Here is a 13,056-nt window from a genome sequence, read left to right as displayed (position 1 = left end):
GAGCGGTGGCTCCTCACTCACCGTTTGTCCAGGTGATCAGCTATGTCCGCAGAGGCAGGAGGCTGGAACGGGGCAGATGCAGGGGAGGTGAACACAGACCTTCTGGCTCTCCTGTGTTCCTGTGTTCGGCCACGTGGGCTGGAGACGGGGGGGGGGGGGGGGGGTCATCCACCGAGCTCCCCGGAAACACGAGTCCCCTTCCGGAAGCCACTCCCACCGTCCCCTTTTGTCTAGAGTCGTCAAAGATTCTGGGTGTAAGCTGGCCAGCTCCATTGGCATGATAATGGAAAAAATTCTTTAAATTGACACAGTATAGAAAAACACTCAACCCCCAACACTCCTGTGACCAGCATTGCTGTCATATAAATTTCTCAAATCAGCAATGAAGTTGTCATCTTGATGTCTTAAATCTGCGGACAACAGTGGAAGCATGTAATGCCCCAAATACTTGATGAATTAGATCAGCTCTGCAGTGCTAGTGAATACTTCTTCTGAAGGGGCTGGCAGGATCTCTTGACAAATTATGTAATTCATTTCCCCATGGTGGTAGACAGCCAATGTCTGGCTTTAGTTGCCCATCCTTGAGTTCAGATCTGAAGCAAAATGTGAGTGATTATCCTGGGGTCATTTTAAGGCTCTCCATCTCATTGACCTGCCTGTATCATAGTCCAAGTTCAGTTTGTACACTGAATTTCATTGTGATTGGCCACCATGCTGAAGACTTATGTGGTGGTTTGTAAATGTTTTCTGGAATTTTTACCTGCGGAGACCTGGTCAGTCTCCCTTGTATCTTACAGGGACCAATCAGTGTCAGATTTTTAAGACTGGCACATTGTTGCACCAATGAGAAAGTTTACACGTCTTTGCGAAACACACATGTAAAGACAAAAAACCCCGGGGAAGCTCTCTTTAATTTCTGGCCTCTCAGAAGGTAACTAGCCTGGCTTGGGCCAAGCCCAACACGACCTGCGGGCCTGGCCTGGCCTGGCCCGGGCCTGGGGCCGGGCTGGGGAGGGGAGGCCCTTGGGCCGCTGAGATCCTGGCTGCTTCTCCCTCCCCCCCAGCGTGGCAGAAATGCTGCCGCTGCTAACACACCAGGAGCAGCTCTGGGCTGGGGCCGCCCTGTTTCTCCCCTCTGGCCCCGCGGGGAAGGGGGCGGCGGGGCGGGGGGGTGCTATTGGGCCAGGCCTGCCTACCATGGCCTCTGTGGCCGGGGAGGGGAAAGCTGAGCCGGGTTTCCCCCGCGAATGGAATGCAGCCAAGGAACTCATCACCGCTTTCTGGCTGGGCTCTTACAATCCTAGCCCAGCCCAGCGTGGCCTTGAAAGACTCTGTATAATAAAATAACTCCCAGCCTCCGACTGGAAGAGATCACAGGACCATCTGCTCCCTGGGCAAAGTATTAACTCTTTCAGTGCCCAGAATGAGACTTGCAGATACTTTGTTCTCTCTCCTGAGTGAGAGTACCAAGATGATGATACACACAGAAACACCATGAAAACACCGAGGTCAGACATAAGGAAGAGTCAGGTCCCAAGTGAGGGAAGGAGGAGAGTCATGGACTGAAATTTCTTTTTTATGCTATGGAGAAGAGACTCTTGTTTCCCTATAACACATAAAGATATTATGGGGTGGATATAACTGTTCTAACTGTAAATATTAGCAGAGGCATTGGTGTTAAAGCAAGCAGATGTTGAAATTGCTGTGATCCCCTAAGTTTGAATAGTAAGAAGACCCCTGCTGCTCCCCAGGGAACAAGAAGAAGAAAAATCTCAGTTTTCAAAGATGGAGCAAGCTTTTGTTGGAACTGTTATAATCCTTGCCGCGTGCCTCATAGGATGACATGGTCCTCAGTAATGATTATGGGAAAACCTGTGAGTTGAGGAAAGGGACTTTTACATAGTGATCAGAATTCCATTCTCCCAGGCGGCTGATCACTGTGACATCAAGACCAAGAGAAAACTGTTTCTTGTGGAGAAATCTCCATAGACTGAAGAGAGAAGTCTCCTCTTCCAAGTGAATTGGTGAAAGACTATTTTCGAGATGTCATTCTTTGTAGCATGTTCTGTGGTTAGAGTTATATTTCTACCTTGTCTGATACCATGTTTCATCAAGTTAATACACTCAGTCGTGAAAAGTATGCAAACTACAGCTATGCCTATAAGTTCAGAACGTGCTCCAAGAATGCTAAGAAACAAATCGTCAAAAATAAAAAAATTAGAAAAAAAAAAACAGTGAATACTAAAGCAATAAAAGCATTAGCTAAGTTTAAAAAGCAAGTAGAAAGAGATACATTTGTTTAAAAAAATACCAAGAAAAATCACTAGAAAGTAGGACAGTAGTGAAAATCTGAAAAAGACTAAAAAGAAAAAATTAGACACGAAATAATGTGTTTATATAGAAGGGGAGGGATTGTAAGATATGATATAATATAATTCGTGTAAAGTTGTGAATAGATGTGGAATGAGCAATGTTTGTATAAATAAAATAATAAAAGCTTGAAAACCGGGAGCTGCAGAGGGAGGAACAGGGATTGCTTAATCGCAACACTGTAACTGCCAACAAAAGCTGAAGAGCTAAAGTTAACAAGACAATAGACCTAGCCGTGGTGGAGATGGCTGTGTCCAGGGAACACCCAAAAGATAAGAGCCCGATAAGCACCCACAATTAAGATAACCAGAGCCATCAAGAAAAATACATCTGAATGCCCGTCTCCAGTAAACCAAAATCTGCAAGTTACATCTCAATTCCACCTTCCTATAAACATGAACTTGCCTTCATCAAAATTCATCATCTCCCAGGATATGGTTTTGTCCAGCCCAACGCGGTGAAAGAAAAATACATGAATATGCTGAACGACAAGAGAAGACAAAGACCTCCGCTCCGGGCAAGGAAAAACTGTATAAAAACTGGACTAACTAAAGCGGGTTTGTGAACATTGGGCGATTCGGAGCGATAGAGTTCGAATCATTGTGTGTTCACCCGATGCCGACGCCGGGCTCGGCTTTGTCCCTTTTTGATTGTGGCTATCGAGGACTGTGTTTCGGTCGCAAAATAAATATCACTTATTTTAATCATATTTAATTCGGCTTGATCTCGTTTTTATCTATAACACTTCTGTGGATTTACAAAACTAATTTATCTCCTTGGTAGGAGAAAATCATACTTACATTTGCCTAAAATAAAAAGATCAGTTTCCATCAGTGACAATGAGAATTTCATATATTTCTCGTGTTTTGTTTCTTTATGAAGACATGTTAACCTGCAGATCCCTGGAGGTTAAAGTCATAGTCCATAAACCCCTTTGAGGAGACCAAAAAAAGGGGAGCAACATAGCTTTGTTTGAAGTATCTGGTGTCTAAATTGATTGTACTGGGAACAGCTGTCAAGTGTAACCATCTGTGATGTGCACTGAGGATGTGCATCCTGTTCATTGGGAGAAGATTCCTGACTATGGGCAGATTGAGGTCTGAGACTTCATTAAGAAACAGTCACATTATTGAGTTTTTAGTGTCTTGGTTATTATTAATAATATTTTTAAATTGTAGCAATTATACAGTGGGGAGTATATGGAAGCCACCTTCTCCAGCATGTATCACCAGAGTGGGACTATTTGTGGTGAAATACTTCAATAATCTGAATATGTTCAAGATTATGAATAATCTGAAAATGCATAAGAAATGGGGGATGAGGGGAGGGAATTGATATTATGGGATTCCATATTTGTGATGCATTTACGTGTCCATGACATGTAAGTCTGAGTAATTTCTTGAATGGTCTTGAATTGAAAAATCCAATCTGCTTTACTTCTTCCCCTGTAAAGGGTAGAGAGGACAGCCCTCTTTCTGCAGTGAGGATATGTGAGGGCTGATGACTGTAAAGAGGCCTTGAAGGATGAATATAAGGTTTTCACCTTCGTGTTGGTAGAATGTGTACCAGAATAACCATGTGAACCCATTTGCTGGTGTGCATGGCAGAGGTGGCACAGTGCAGGATTCCAATGTTCCCTGCCTATTTTTAGAGCAAGGAGAAGTCATGACACCATGACTCCTTGAAGGAACAGGATGACTTCCCCCATCCTTTTTGGTGACAGCAGGTTCTGATAGCTGTTGGTAAAGAGTATCTCCATCCTTAGAGATATTCAAAAGCCATCTGGATATGGTCTTAGGCACCTGATTTGACTAGGTGACCTTTAAAGGTCCCTTCCAACCCAACCTATTCTATATTAGGTGGCTCTGCTTGAGCAGGAGGGCTGGACAAAATGAGCTTCAGAGGTTTTCCCACCTCAACGGGTCTGTGACTGAAGCTGAGTGTCTTCATAACTGGAATAGCATTGCACTCACTGGACCTTAGTGGATCTTGAAGGTTGTGGACAGTGGGGCAGGAGGACAAGGCTTGGGTCAGAGCTGAGCCTATAAATTGTCTGTTCCATGTTGTCCACAGCTTTGTGTCCCCAAGGCTGAAACTGTCACTCCTTGCCTTCATGGTGCACTTTTGCAGTGCGCAAGGGGACTCCGCATTGCATTGAGCATGGATTCACATAGGAGTGGAGGAGCCCACATGCAGAACTAGAACACTTCAGCAGCTGGCAGTGGGAAAGGCTGTGCCAAGCTCTGTTGTGGTTCAGATAGCACTTTGTGCCTTCTGGCAAGTAACTACCTTTCCCTACCTCCTAGAATGGCAACAAGGAGAGCTCCCTTGACATGCTGGGCACAGACATCTGGGCTGCCAACACCTTTGACTCCTTCAGGTAAGCCAGTTTTAAAATGCTTTAAGAGAGACATGGACTGTGGCCTCAGCCTCTGCCTGCATATCCATCCTGCCAGTACCCAAGCACCAGTGAGTACTCTGCCAGTACTCACATCACTGCTCCTCCTCCTCTCCATCCCAATTTAACCTGCAGTACTAACCACAATCAATCTACTTAAAGTATCCTATGTGCTTTGGAGAAGCTCCTGAATGGATTTTCAGTCCAAACATCTGAAACTGGTACTGATTCAATTACTTGTAATCATCCAAGAGCTGCACAGGCAAGACTTGAGGCACCTTTGAGCTACTGCTCCAGGTTTTTACTCTTCTTCCATTAAATGGAGGTGTGATCATGTGTTGGCTTTGCACCTACTGGAAAGAGCTCTTCAACTCCTGCTTCAACATGGGAAAAGCAGTGAGATGTGCTTTCTGTCCAGTTTTATGCATCTCTCTCTCTGTGCCTGGAGCACTGCAAGACTCTGTGGGGGTTGAGTTCCCATCTGGCACTTACTCCAGGCCATTGGAGCAGGTTTTGCAGGACCAGAGAGAACATCTCCATTGCATGGACCAGACCACTACCTGTTGCAATATTCCATTTATACACAGATCAAGTATAGCTTTCAAGGTGTATGCTGGATCATGCTGCATCATATATCAAAATTATGGGTTTAGAACAAGCAACAGGAACCCAGCACCTCAAAAAAAAAAAAAAAAAAAAAATTAAAAGAAAGGAGATACAGAAATATGAAGGTTGGAGGCCTGCATCCATGCGTTCTGCAACAGGGAGTGGTGCCTTGAGAAATACCAGCTTTCCTTGCTTGTAGGCTCCTATGTGCCCTCTGCTCTTCAGCTCAGTAGTGTTTAGTTAGTAGTGGACTTTCTTTCTTTGTTTTTTCCTGTTTTTCTTTCCTAGTGGTGCAACATGGGACTTGCAGACTGAAAAACTGGATTTCACCCAATTTCACAAGAAGTTGCAAAACACCTCCAAACACCTGTTGCCTCAAAAAGACAGAGAAAGGTGAGTGCTGTGCATGCAATTAGAGGGACCAATTTGATTTTTATTTATGCCTCAACATATGTTATACATGGGGTGAAAAATTACTATAGGGGCTGTGCATGTGCTGGGAACTTTAACACATCATGTGTTAAGGAGGCAGAAAATGAAGGGGAGCCCTGTCCCTGGGGGAGACCTCGCCCAACAGCCAATCAGGGGATAGAAAGCTTCTGCTATTTGGCTGCAAGCGACCCCCCTCCTTTGCCAGCAGGGCAGACTCCTGGATGCCTGGGAAAAGATGCCAAGGAAATCAGGCTATGGGAGGAGCCTTAGAACATAAAAGCAGTTTACTGTGCCACAAGGGGGAGGGCATTTTTCCAGCTTGGCCCCCCTCCCCCATTCCTTTTTCTCTCTGCAGTCCTGCTTCCTTGTCTGCACCTGTCCATCTGCCCTGCTTTGCCACTTCCCTGAGGCAGTTCATCACCACCACAACCTAGTGCTCCTCTGTTTCCCCAATGGAACAGCTACTGACTGCAACCTGTCTGCACCCACTCCACAGCCATAGCCACCATGTTTCCTGTGTTGCCCCAGTAACAGCCCACAGAAGCCAGCCTGCAGCCATTGCTCACTGATGCCAGAGGCAGGCTGCCTGCTGCCACTAGGAAATTGTACCCAGCCAGTCACAAGAGCTGTGCAGGCTCACCACAGCTTGCAGCACTCATGCCCCATCTGCCAAGCTGATGCCGACAGGGTGCCTGGGGTCCTAGTGGTAAAGCTGTCCCTATCTTCTGTTTCTCTTTCCATCTGTCTTTCCCTGCTCTGCTCTCTTTTTTATTCCCCTTCGGTAGGAACACTTATCTTTCTTTATCAATAAACAGTTCTCAGATATAATATTTGATGCCTTGACACTTTATTTTCATCCAAGAAATCTATCAAAAAGAATTCTACTTGACTAATCCTTTTACAGCAGGATGGGATGCGTGCTCTCCGGGAAGGTGTCTAACTTCTCCCTTTTTGTAGGAATACTAGCTTGGTGGCATGGCTTATGTGGAGAACATAGGGAAAAGGTACTGGACCACATACAGAGTTTGAAGATGCCACAATCGGTCTGTCTATCTGACTCTTCTATCATCCAGTTCTAGGTTAAAGCAGAGTTGTTCACTCTTTTTTTGCCTTGCTTGTTCTAGCAGTTTAAGTTCAACCGGATGGAAACACCAATGAAGTGTAGCAATTTTGGGTTGCTAATCCGAGTCACGGCACCAATTCAATATGGTGGGTTGAGCACTGGCCCAATGCCAGTGCACTCACTAGAATTATTTATTCATTTTCATCTGTGAGATAACGATTAGGAGAAGGGCAAAAGCAGGCTCAAAACTTTAAAGTGTATAAAGAAACCTTTATTAACAGAACTAAAAGATGAATAATAAGAATCAGAATAAACCTTCAGAACACTTCTCATTTGTTTTGACAAATAAGATTAAATGCTCTCTGTAAAATATGATATAATATTCTCCATGGTTGATGGCACTTGCCAGATGATACTGCCAGTGGCACCTGCTATATATAGGGAGGATGCAGCAGGGTCAGCTTTTTGGTTTGCCTCTGGTTCCTAGTGTATTGTGAATGCCTAGGATGAAAACAGATAGAGAAGGCAGTGTGAAGGTGAGATATTTAATTACTCCTAAATATTACTGCTGTAAAAATTGAATAAGAATTAGCATATATGCAGAAAAGTTAAACATAAACTGACAGCCCAAGAAATGCATCTCCCAAAATACAGGTCATATAAGTAACCTCTGTTAGAATAAAGAAAGCACAGACAAAATTTGTTTTAATTTTTAACTTTTAAAGTTGTTTGTATTTTGTGTTCATCAGCTCTCTGTGCCAAATCTGTGCATGATTCTGTTTGCTGAACCAAGATTCTCCACCTGCTAACTAAGCATTTTCCCTCTTGCTTGAGTGGAGTTTTTAACATGCTAGCTGTGAAATGAACAAATTAATAGAAAAATAAAAGGAAATATGCTGTTCAGTATGTGTTTTCTGCACTGTAAGTACTGAAAGGACCATTTTATTCCTTAGTCTGATCACTTGCCCAAGGTTGGCCATGTAGTTGCATCCAGTTGATTGACATCGTCACATTTGCTTGGCTGAAGTATTTTTATCCAGAGAGACGTGATTTTATTGGAAAATTATGAGTTTGGTGGTATGACGAATAATCAAAGCAGAGTGGTTAAGGAATACTGGGGAACTGTACCTCATTTCTGACCTGAATTAATCTGCCTTTAATTTCCAGCATTAGCTCTTGCTCTACTTTTGCTCTTCCAGTTCAAACAACCTTTTGTAGCTGATATTTTCTCTTCATTCCAAATATCTCCCAAGCCCTTGTGTTACTTTAGCTTTTTCTGTACTCTAAGAAATTTCTCTAATACCTCTTTGAAACGTGACTTCCAGTAGTGCCTGCGGTCCTGTAGTTCAGCCACAGATGTGCATGCTGTCTCTAGAGGAAAGCTGCCTTCATACCCCTAGTCCCTATATTCTCATTCTCTGCCTTTATGCCGCAGTGTGGCATCAGACATTCAACCTGGGACAGTCTCCAACCTTTTCAGACAACCTTTTTCTACAATATGCTTGCACATTCTGTACCTGCAACTGATATTACTTGTCCACAAATGTTTTGCTTGATTTCACCCATATATATATACTATTTCATCTATGAGGGAAAGTCAGTTTTTGAACACCTCTGATTTCCCATAAATCATAGAATCAAAGAATGGTTTGTGTTGAAAGGGGCCTTCAAGACCATCTTGTTCCAACCTCCCATTTATGAGCAGTGACACTTTCCACTAGATCAGTTTGCTGTTAGGGTGTTAATTAAATTAATTGTTTCCCATCAACTTGCTGCTTTTCGAGCCTAGTACTTCAGCACACGCCATTTTTCTAGATTTCCGCCCACATTTGCTGTAATTCCACCAAAATATGCTGTTCTCTGACATCCAGACACTGATTACCTGGGTCTCCTGCTATCAGTTTTTGTTTAATATACGTTATTCAACAAGATCTTGTCACTGATCAAACAATACATTATCCTTCTTGCATAATAAAAAAGATCACCTCATTTCTTTATAAATGAGGAAAGATTTTATTTGTTGACCATTTTTTCTTCTTCAGTATTGTTACAAACTCTCTGCATCCAGTTAGTAATTGTCTTTTGTTGCAGTGCACGATTAGTTTGTGCTGTGGTTGCCTTGGAAACCTGGCTCAGTTCCATGGGCTGGCCCTTGAGTGGATATTCATCCAATCAGGTTCCACCTAGGCTGCAGACATATGATTGGTCAAAGGAGCTGGGTGGGACCAAGACCTTGACCAACGATATGGTCAGGCACACAAATTTTGAACCCCCTATAAAAGGTAGCCTCCATGAATAAATTGACACTGTTGCTCTTGAATGAGCAAAGGAGTGTGCTGTGTCTGTCTCCAGCCCCTCCCCCCCTTCAACACAGCCACAAGCACCACAAGGTAATGAGCACGGTTACAGTCTTTGAATTGGCTTTGTTACTTTCTTCATACAAGAAAGTCCTTTAGCTGCCAGCTTGATGTTTGGTCTGTGAGTGCTTGGATTCTCACCTCAATTTTTTGACTTACTAATTGTATGCTTGCATTTATACTGATTGCTGTTTGCTGTCTGAGATATATGTTTGGGGTTGTTTGCCAACACCTTTCTCAGCCATGGAACTGGAGCTCCTGTGGAAGACCAGCAAATAAGAAGTGCATCAAAGGAAACATTTTTTATAAATTTGTGTGTCCTTTTTTTTTTGTTTTTTTTTTTTTTTGGCCAACATGTCACAATCCGCTCAACTCGAGCGGGAGTTGTGATGGTTCGTTTGACCCCAGGGTGCAAAAGACTAACGGCAGGAGGACTAAAGCTTTATTCAACAACAACAGCAATGCACTTTATTGAGTGCCAACAACTCAGTTTGCGATAGAGGAGACAGATGTAAAAGAAACAAAGTAAAAAGAGAGAAATAAAGAGGGGGAAGGAGGAATAGCTACCAACAGATGGGACCACGTCTGTTGGGCCCAGCCGATAGATGTGTCTTCTGTCCATGGGCAGATCTCAAAGTCTCTTCAGGAAAGTCAATTTTTATAGTCCTTTTCCAAAGCGAGAGGCCTCTGCCCAAAAACCGGGGAAATTTATAGACTATTGTATGCGGAAATTGTTGCTCTGAGAAACACGTGCAGGAACAGAACACTACAGCCAGTACCCTGCTTGAGAGCAGTGTACCATGGCAAGCAGCAAGCTAGCAAGCACACCTACAAACAGTTCCTTGGCAAGCATCCACCTTGGCCAGGCCAGAAACTCCTGTCCAGAGCGAGCGGTGGGGTCCCGGAGTCTCAGTCTCTGATCTTGGATGGTCATGAGGCAGATCAGGGAAACTTTGGACCCACCTTTACACCGTGTGGGCTGTGCTTTCAGTTCTCCTTCAACTGGGAATTGAATCATCCAATGCTACTGCTCAGGGTTGCCTTTAGTTTTCTCACTGCTGCTATTGCCAAAAGCATTTGAATGCTGTGGCAGATGGTGCAGGTACAGGACTGAGAAAAGCATTTAATTTTGTATTAACGACTTTGTGTTTTCGTGGGAGTGTTTTGAAGGCACAGCATACTGTCCTGGTTTGAAAGGACAGGTGTCTGCCAGTAGGGGCAGAAGTTTCCCTTTTTGGAATAGAGACTTTGGTTCCACTCCCTTCCCCGAAGTATTACGATTGTTTGAATCAAGGACTCTGAGGCAGAGATAAGGGGGGTGGGAATAACAGCTGTTTTACTAATATATCTAACTATACAAACAGAAAACAATAACAGTTAAAATTGCTAACAGAACGAAATAGATAACTCGGTGTCAGTCCCTTTAGATGCAAGCACGCTGCCTCTGTGCTTAGTCCAGAGCCTGGATTTGCCAGAGGGCAGACGGGAACGAAGGCAGGAGGGAGGGGGGAGGGGCAGCAGTGGCCACGCCGGTCTCGGGTGGGAACGGGCTCACCCTCACCGAGGGCGGCGGCTCCTCGCTCACCGTGTGTGTCCGGGGGATCAGCTGTGTCCGCAGAGGCTGGAGGCTGGAAACGGGGCAGATGCAGGGCAGGTGATCGCAGAGGGTCTGGCTCTGCTGTGCTCGGCCGCGTGGCTGAACGATCCCAGGCGTCCTCCTCCCGGCTCGCCGGAAACACGAGTGCCCTCCCGGAAGCCTCAGAGGCCCCTCCGGGGGCCGTCCCCACCCACCCCCTTTGTCTGGACCCATCAGGGACCCTGGGTGTAACCCGGCCAGCTCCATTGGCATGATAATGGGAAAAATTCTTACAATTGACACAGTAACAGAAAAACACTCAACCTCGAACACTATCCACCCCGAATTTTTCCATGCCATCATGCTACATCATATTGAAACCTTTAAATTATATACATACATGTAGTTACGGGCACAGTATCATATATAGTTCACCCTAGAACAAGGTCCCCTTGGGGTATGCATCGGGTCTCTCCATCCTTTTGCATCACCCACCAAGTGCAACCTGGTCCTTGAGCGAAAACCACCCCACGAATAGGATTGTCTTTGGTGGAAGCAGAGTTCACCCAGACAGTTTTTCCTAACATGCCTCTCAGGTGTACCACTGGAACCTTATCTCTATCTGCTGCTCCCAAGGGCTCTGACTGGGCAGGGCCTGCTCGGTTAGTGGAACCTCGGGTATTCACTAACCATGTGGCCTTTGGTAGATTGATCTCCCAGTTCTTGAAAGTCCCCCCACCCAGTGCCTTTAAGGTGGTTTTAAGCAGACCATTGCACCATTCGACTTTCCCAGCCGCTGGTGCATGGTAGGGAATATGGTACACCCACTCGATGCCATGTTCTTTAGCCCAGGTGTTTATAAGGCTATTTTTGAAATGAGTCCCATTGTATGACTCAATTCTTTCAGGGGTACCATGTCTCCAGAGGACTTGTTTTTCCAGACCCAGGATGGTGTTCCGAGCAGTGGCGTGGGGCACAGCGTGGGTCTCCAACCATCCGGTGGTGGCTTCTACCATGGTCAGCACGTAGCATTTGCCCTGGCGGGTCTGAGGCAGTGTGATATAGTCAATCTGCCAGGCCTCTCCATACTTATATTTGGACCATCGCCCCCCATACCAGAGGGGCTTCACCCGCTTGGCCTGTTTGATGGCAGCGCACGTGTCACAGTCATGAATAACCTGAGAGATGCTGTCCATGGTTAGATCCATCCCTCGGTCTCGTGCCCACTTATAGGTGGCGTCTCTGCCCTGATGGCCTGAGGCATCGTGGGCCCATCGAGCCAGGAACAGTTCTCCCTTGTGTTCCCAATCTAAGTCTATCTTTGAGACCTCTATCTGTGCAGCCTGATCTACCTGCTTGTTGTGCCTGTGTTCTTCATTAGCCCGACTCTTGGGAACATGGGCATCCACATGACGGACTTTCACGGGGAGCTTCTCTACCCGAGTGGCAATGTCTTTCCACTCATCAGCAGCCCAGATTGGTTTTCCTCTACGTTGCCAGTCAGCCTTTTTCCACCTTTCCAGCCAACCCCACAGAGCATTGGCTACCATCCACGAATCAGTGTAAAGGTAGAGCTTTGGCCATTTCTCTCTCTCAGCAATGTCCAAGGCCAGCTGAACAGCTTTGAGTTCAGCAAATTGACTCGATCCACCTTCTCCTTCGGTAGCTTGTGCAACCTGTCGTGTGGGGCTCCATACGGCAGATTTCCGCTTCCGGTTCATCCCCACAATGCGGCAGGAACCGTCGGTGAAAAGGGCATAGCGTGTTTCATCTGCTGGCAGCTGGTTGTACGGTGGAGCTTCTTCAGCCCGGGTCATTTGCTTCTGCTCCTCTTCATCAGCGAGACCAAAATCTTCACCTTCTGGCCAGTTCGTAATTATCTCCAAAATCCCAGGGCGATTTGGGTTACCAATACGGGCGCGCTGCGTGATGAAGGCAATCCACTTGCTCCATGTGGCGTCGGTGGCATGGTGAGTAGAGGGAACCTTTCCTTTGAACATCCACCCCAGCACTGGCAGTCGGGGTGCCAGGAGAAGTTGTGCTTCTGTGCCAATCACCTCTGAGGCAGCTTGAACTCCCTCATAGGCAGCCAAGATTTCCTTCTCTGTGGGAGTGTAGTTGGCTTCAGATCCTTTGTAGCTTCTGCTCCAGAATCCCAGGGGTCGGCCTCGGGTCTCACCAGGCACCTTCTGCCAAAGACTCCAGGACAGACCATGGTTCCCAGCTGCAGAGTAGAGCACATTCTTTACCTCTG

The 13,056-nt window shown here is 45.7% G+C and overlaps 1 protein-coding gene across 1 annotated transcript in view; it reads left to right on the top strand.

The window, feature by feature from the left end:
* LOC306814058 (CBP80/20-dependent translation initiation factor-like) overlaps positions 1-13,056 on the top strand; it is a gene marked incomplete at both ends in the record, with an annotated part of 276,253 nt that overhangs the window by 10,556 nt on the left and 252,641 nt on the right. Inside the window, 2 exons of the mRNA XM_079329768.1 lie at positions 4,677-4,750; positions 5,663-5,767. Coding sequence (XP_079185894.1) covers positions 4,677-4,750; positions 5,663-5,767 — 179 coding nt within the window. The remainder of the gene's footprint in view (positions 1-4,676; positions 4,751-5,662; positions 5,768-13,056) is intronic.

This window comes from Erithacus rubecula, assembly GCF_903797595.1.
Source record: "Erithacus rubecula genome assembly, chromosome: W".
Taxonomy (NCBI): Eukaryota; Metazoa; Chordata; class Aves; order Passeriformes; family Muscicapidae; genus Erithacus; species Erithacus rubecula.
The sequence above is the reverse complement of the archived record's forward strand: the minus strand, read 5'-3'. Positions and strand labels throughout refer to the sequence as shown.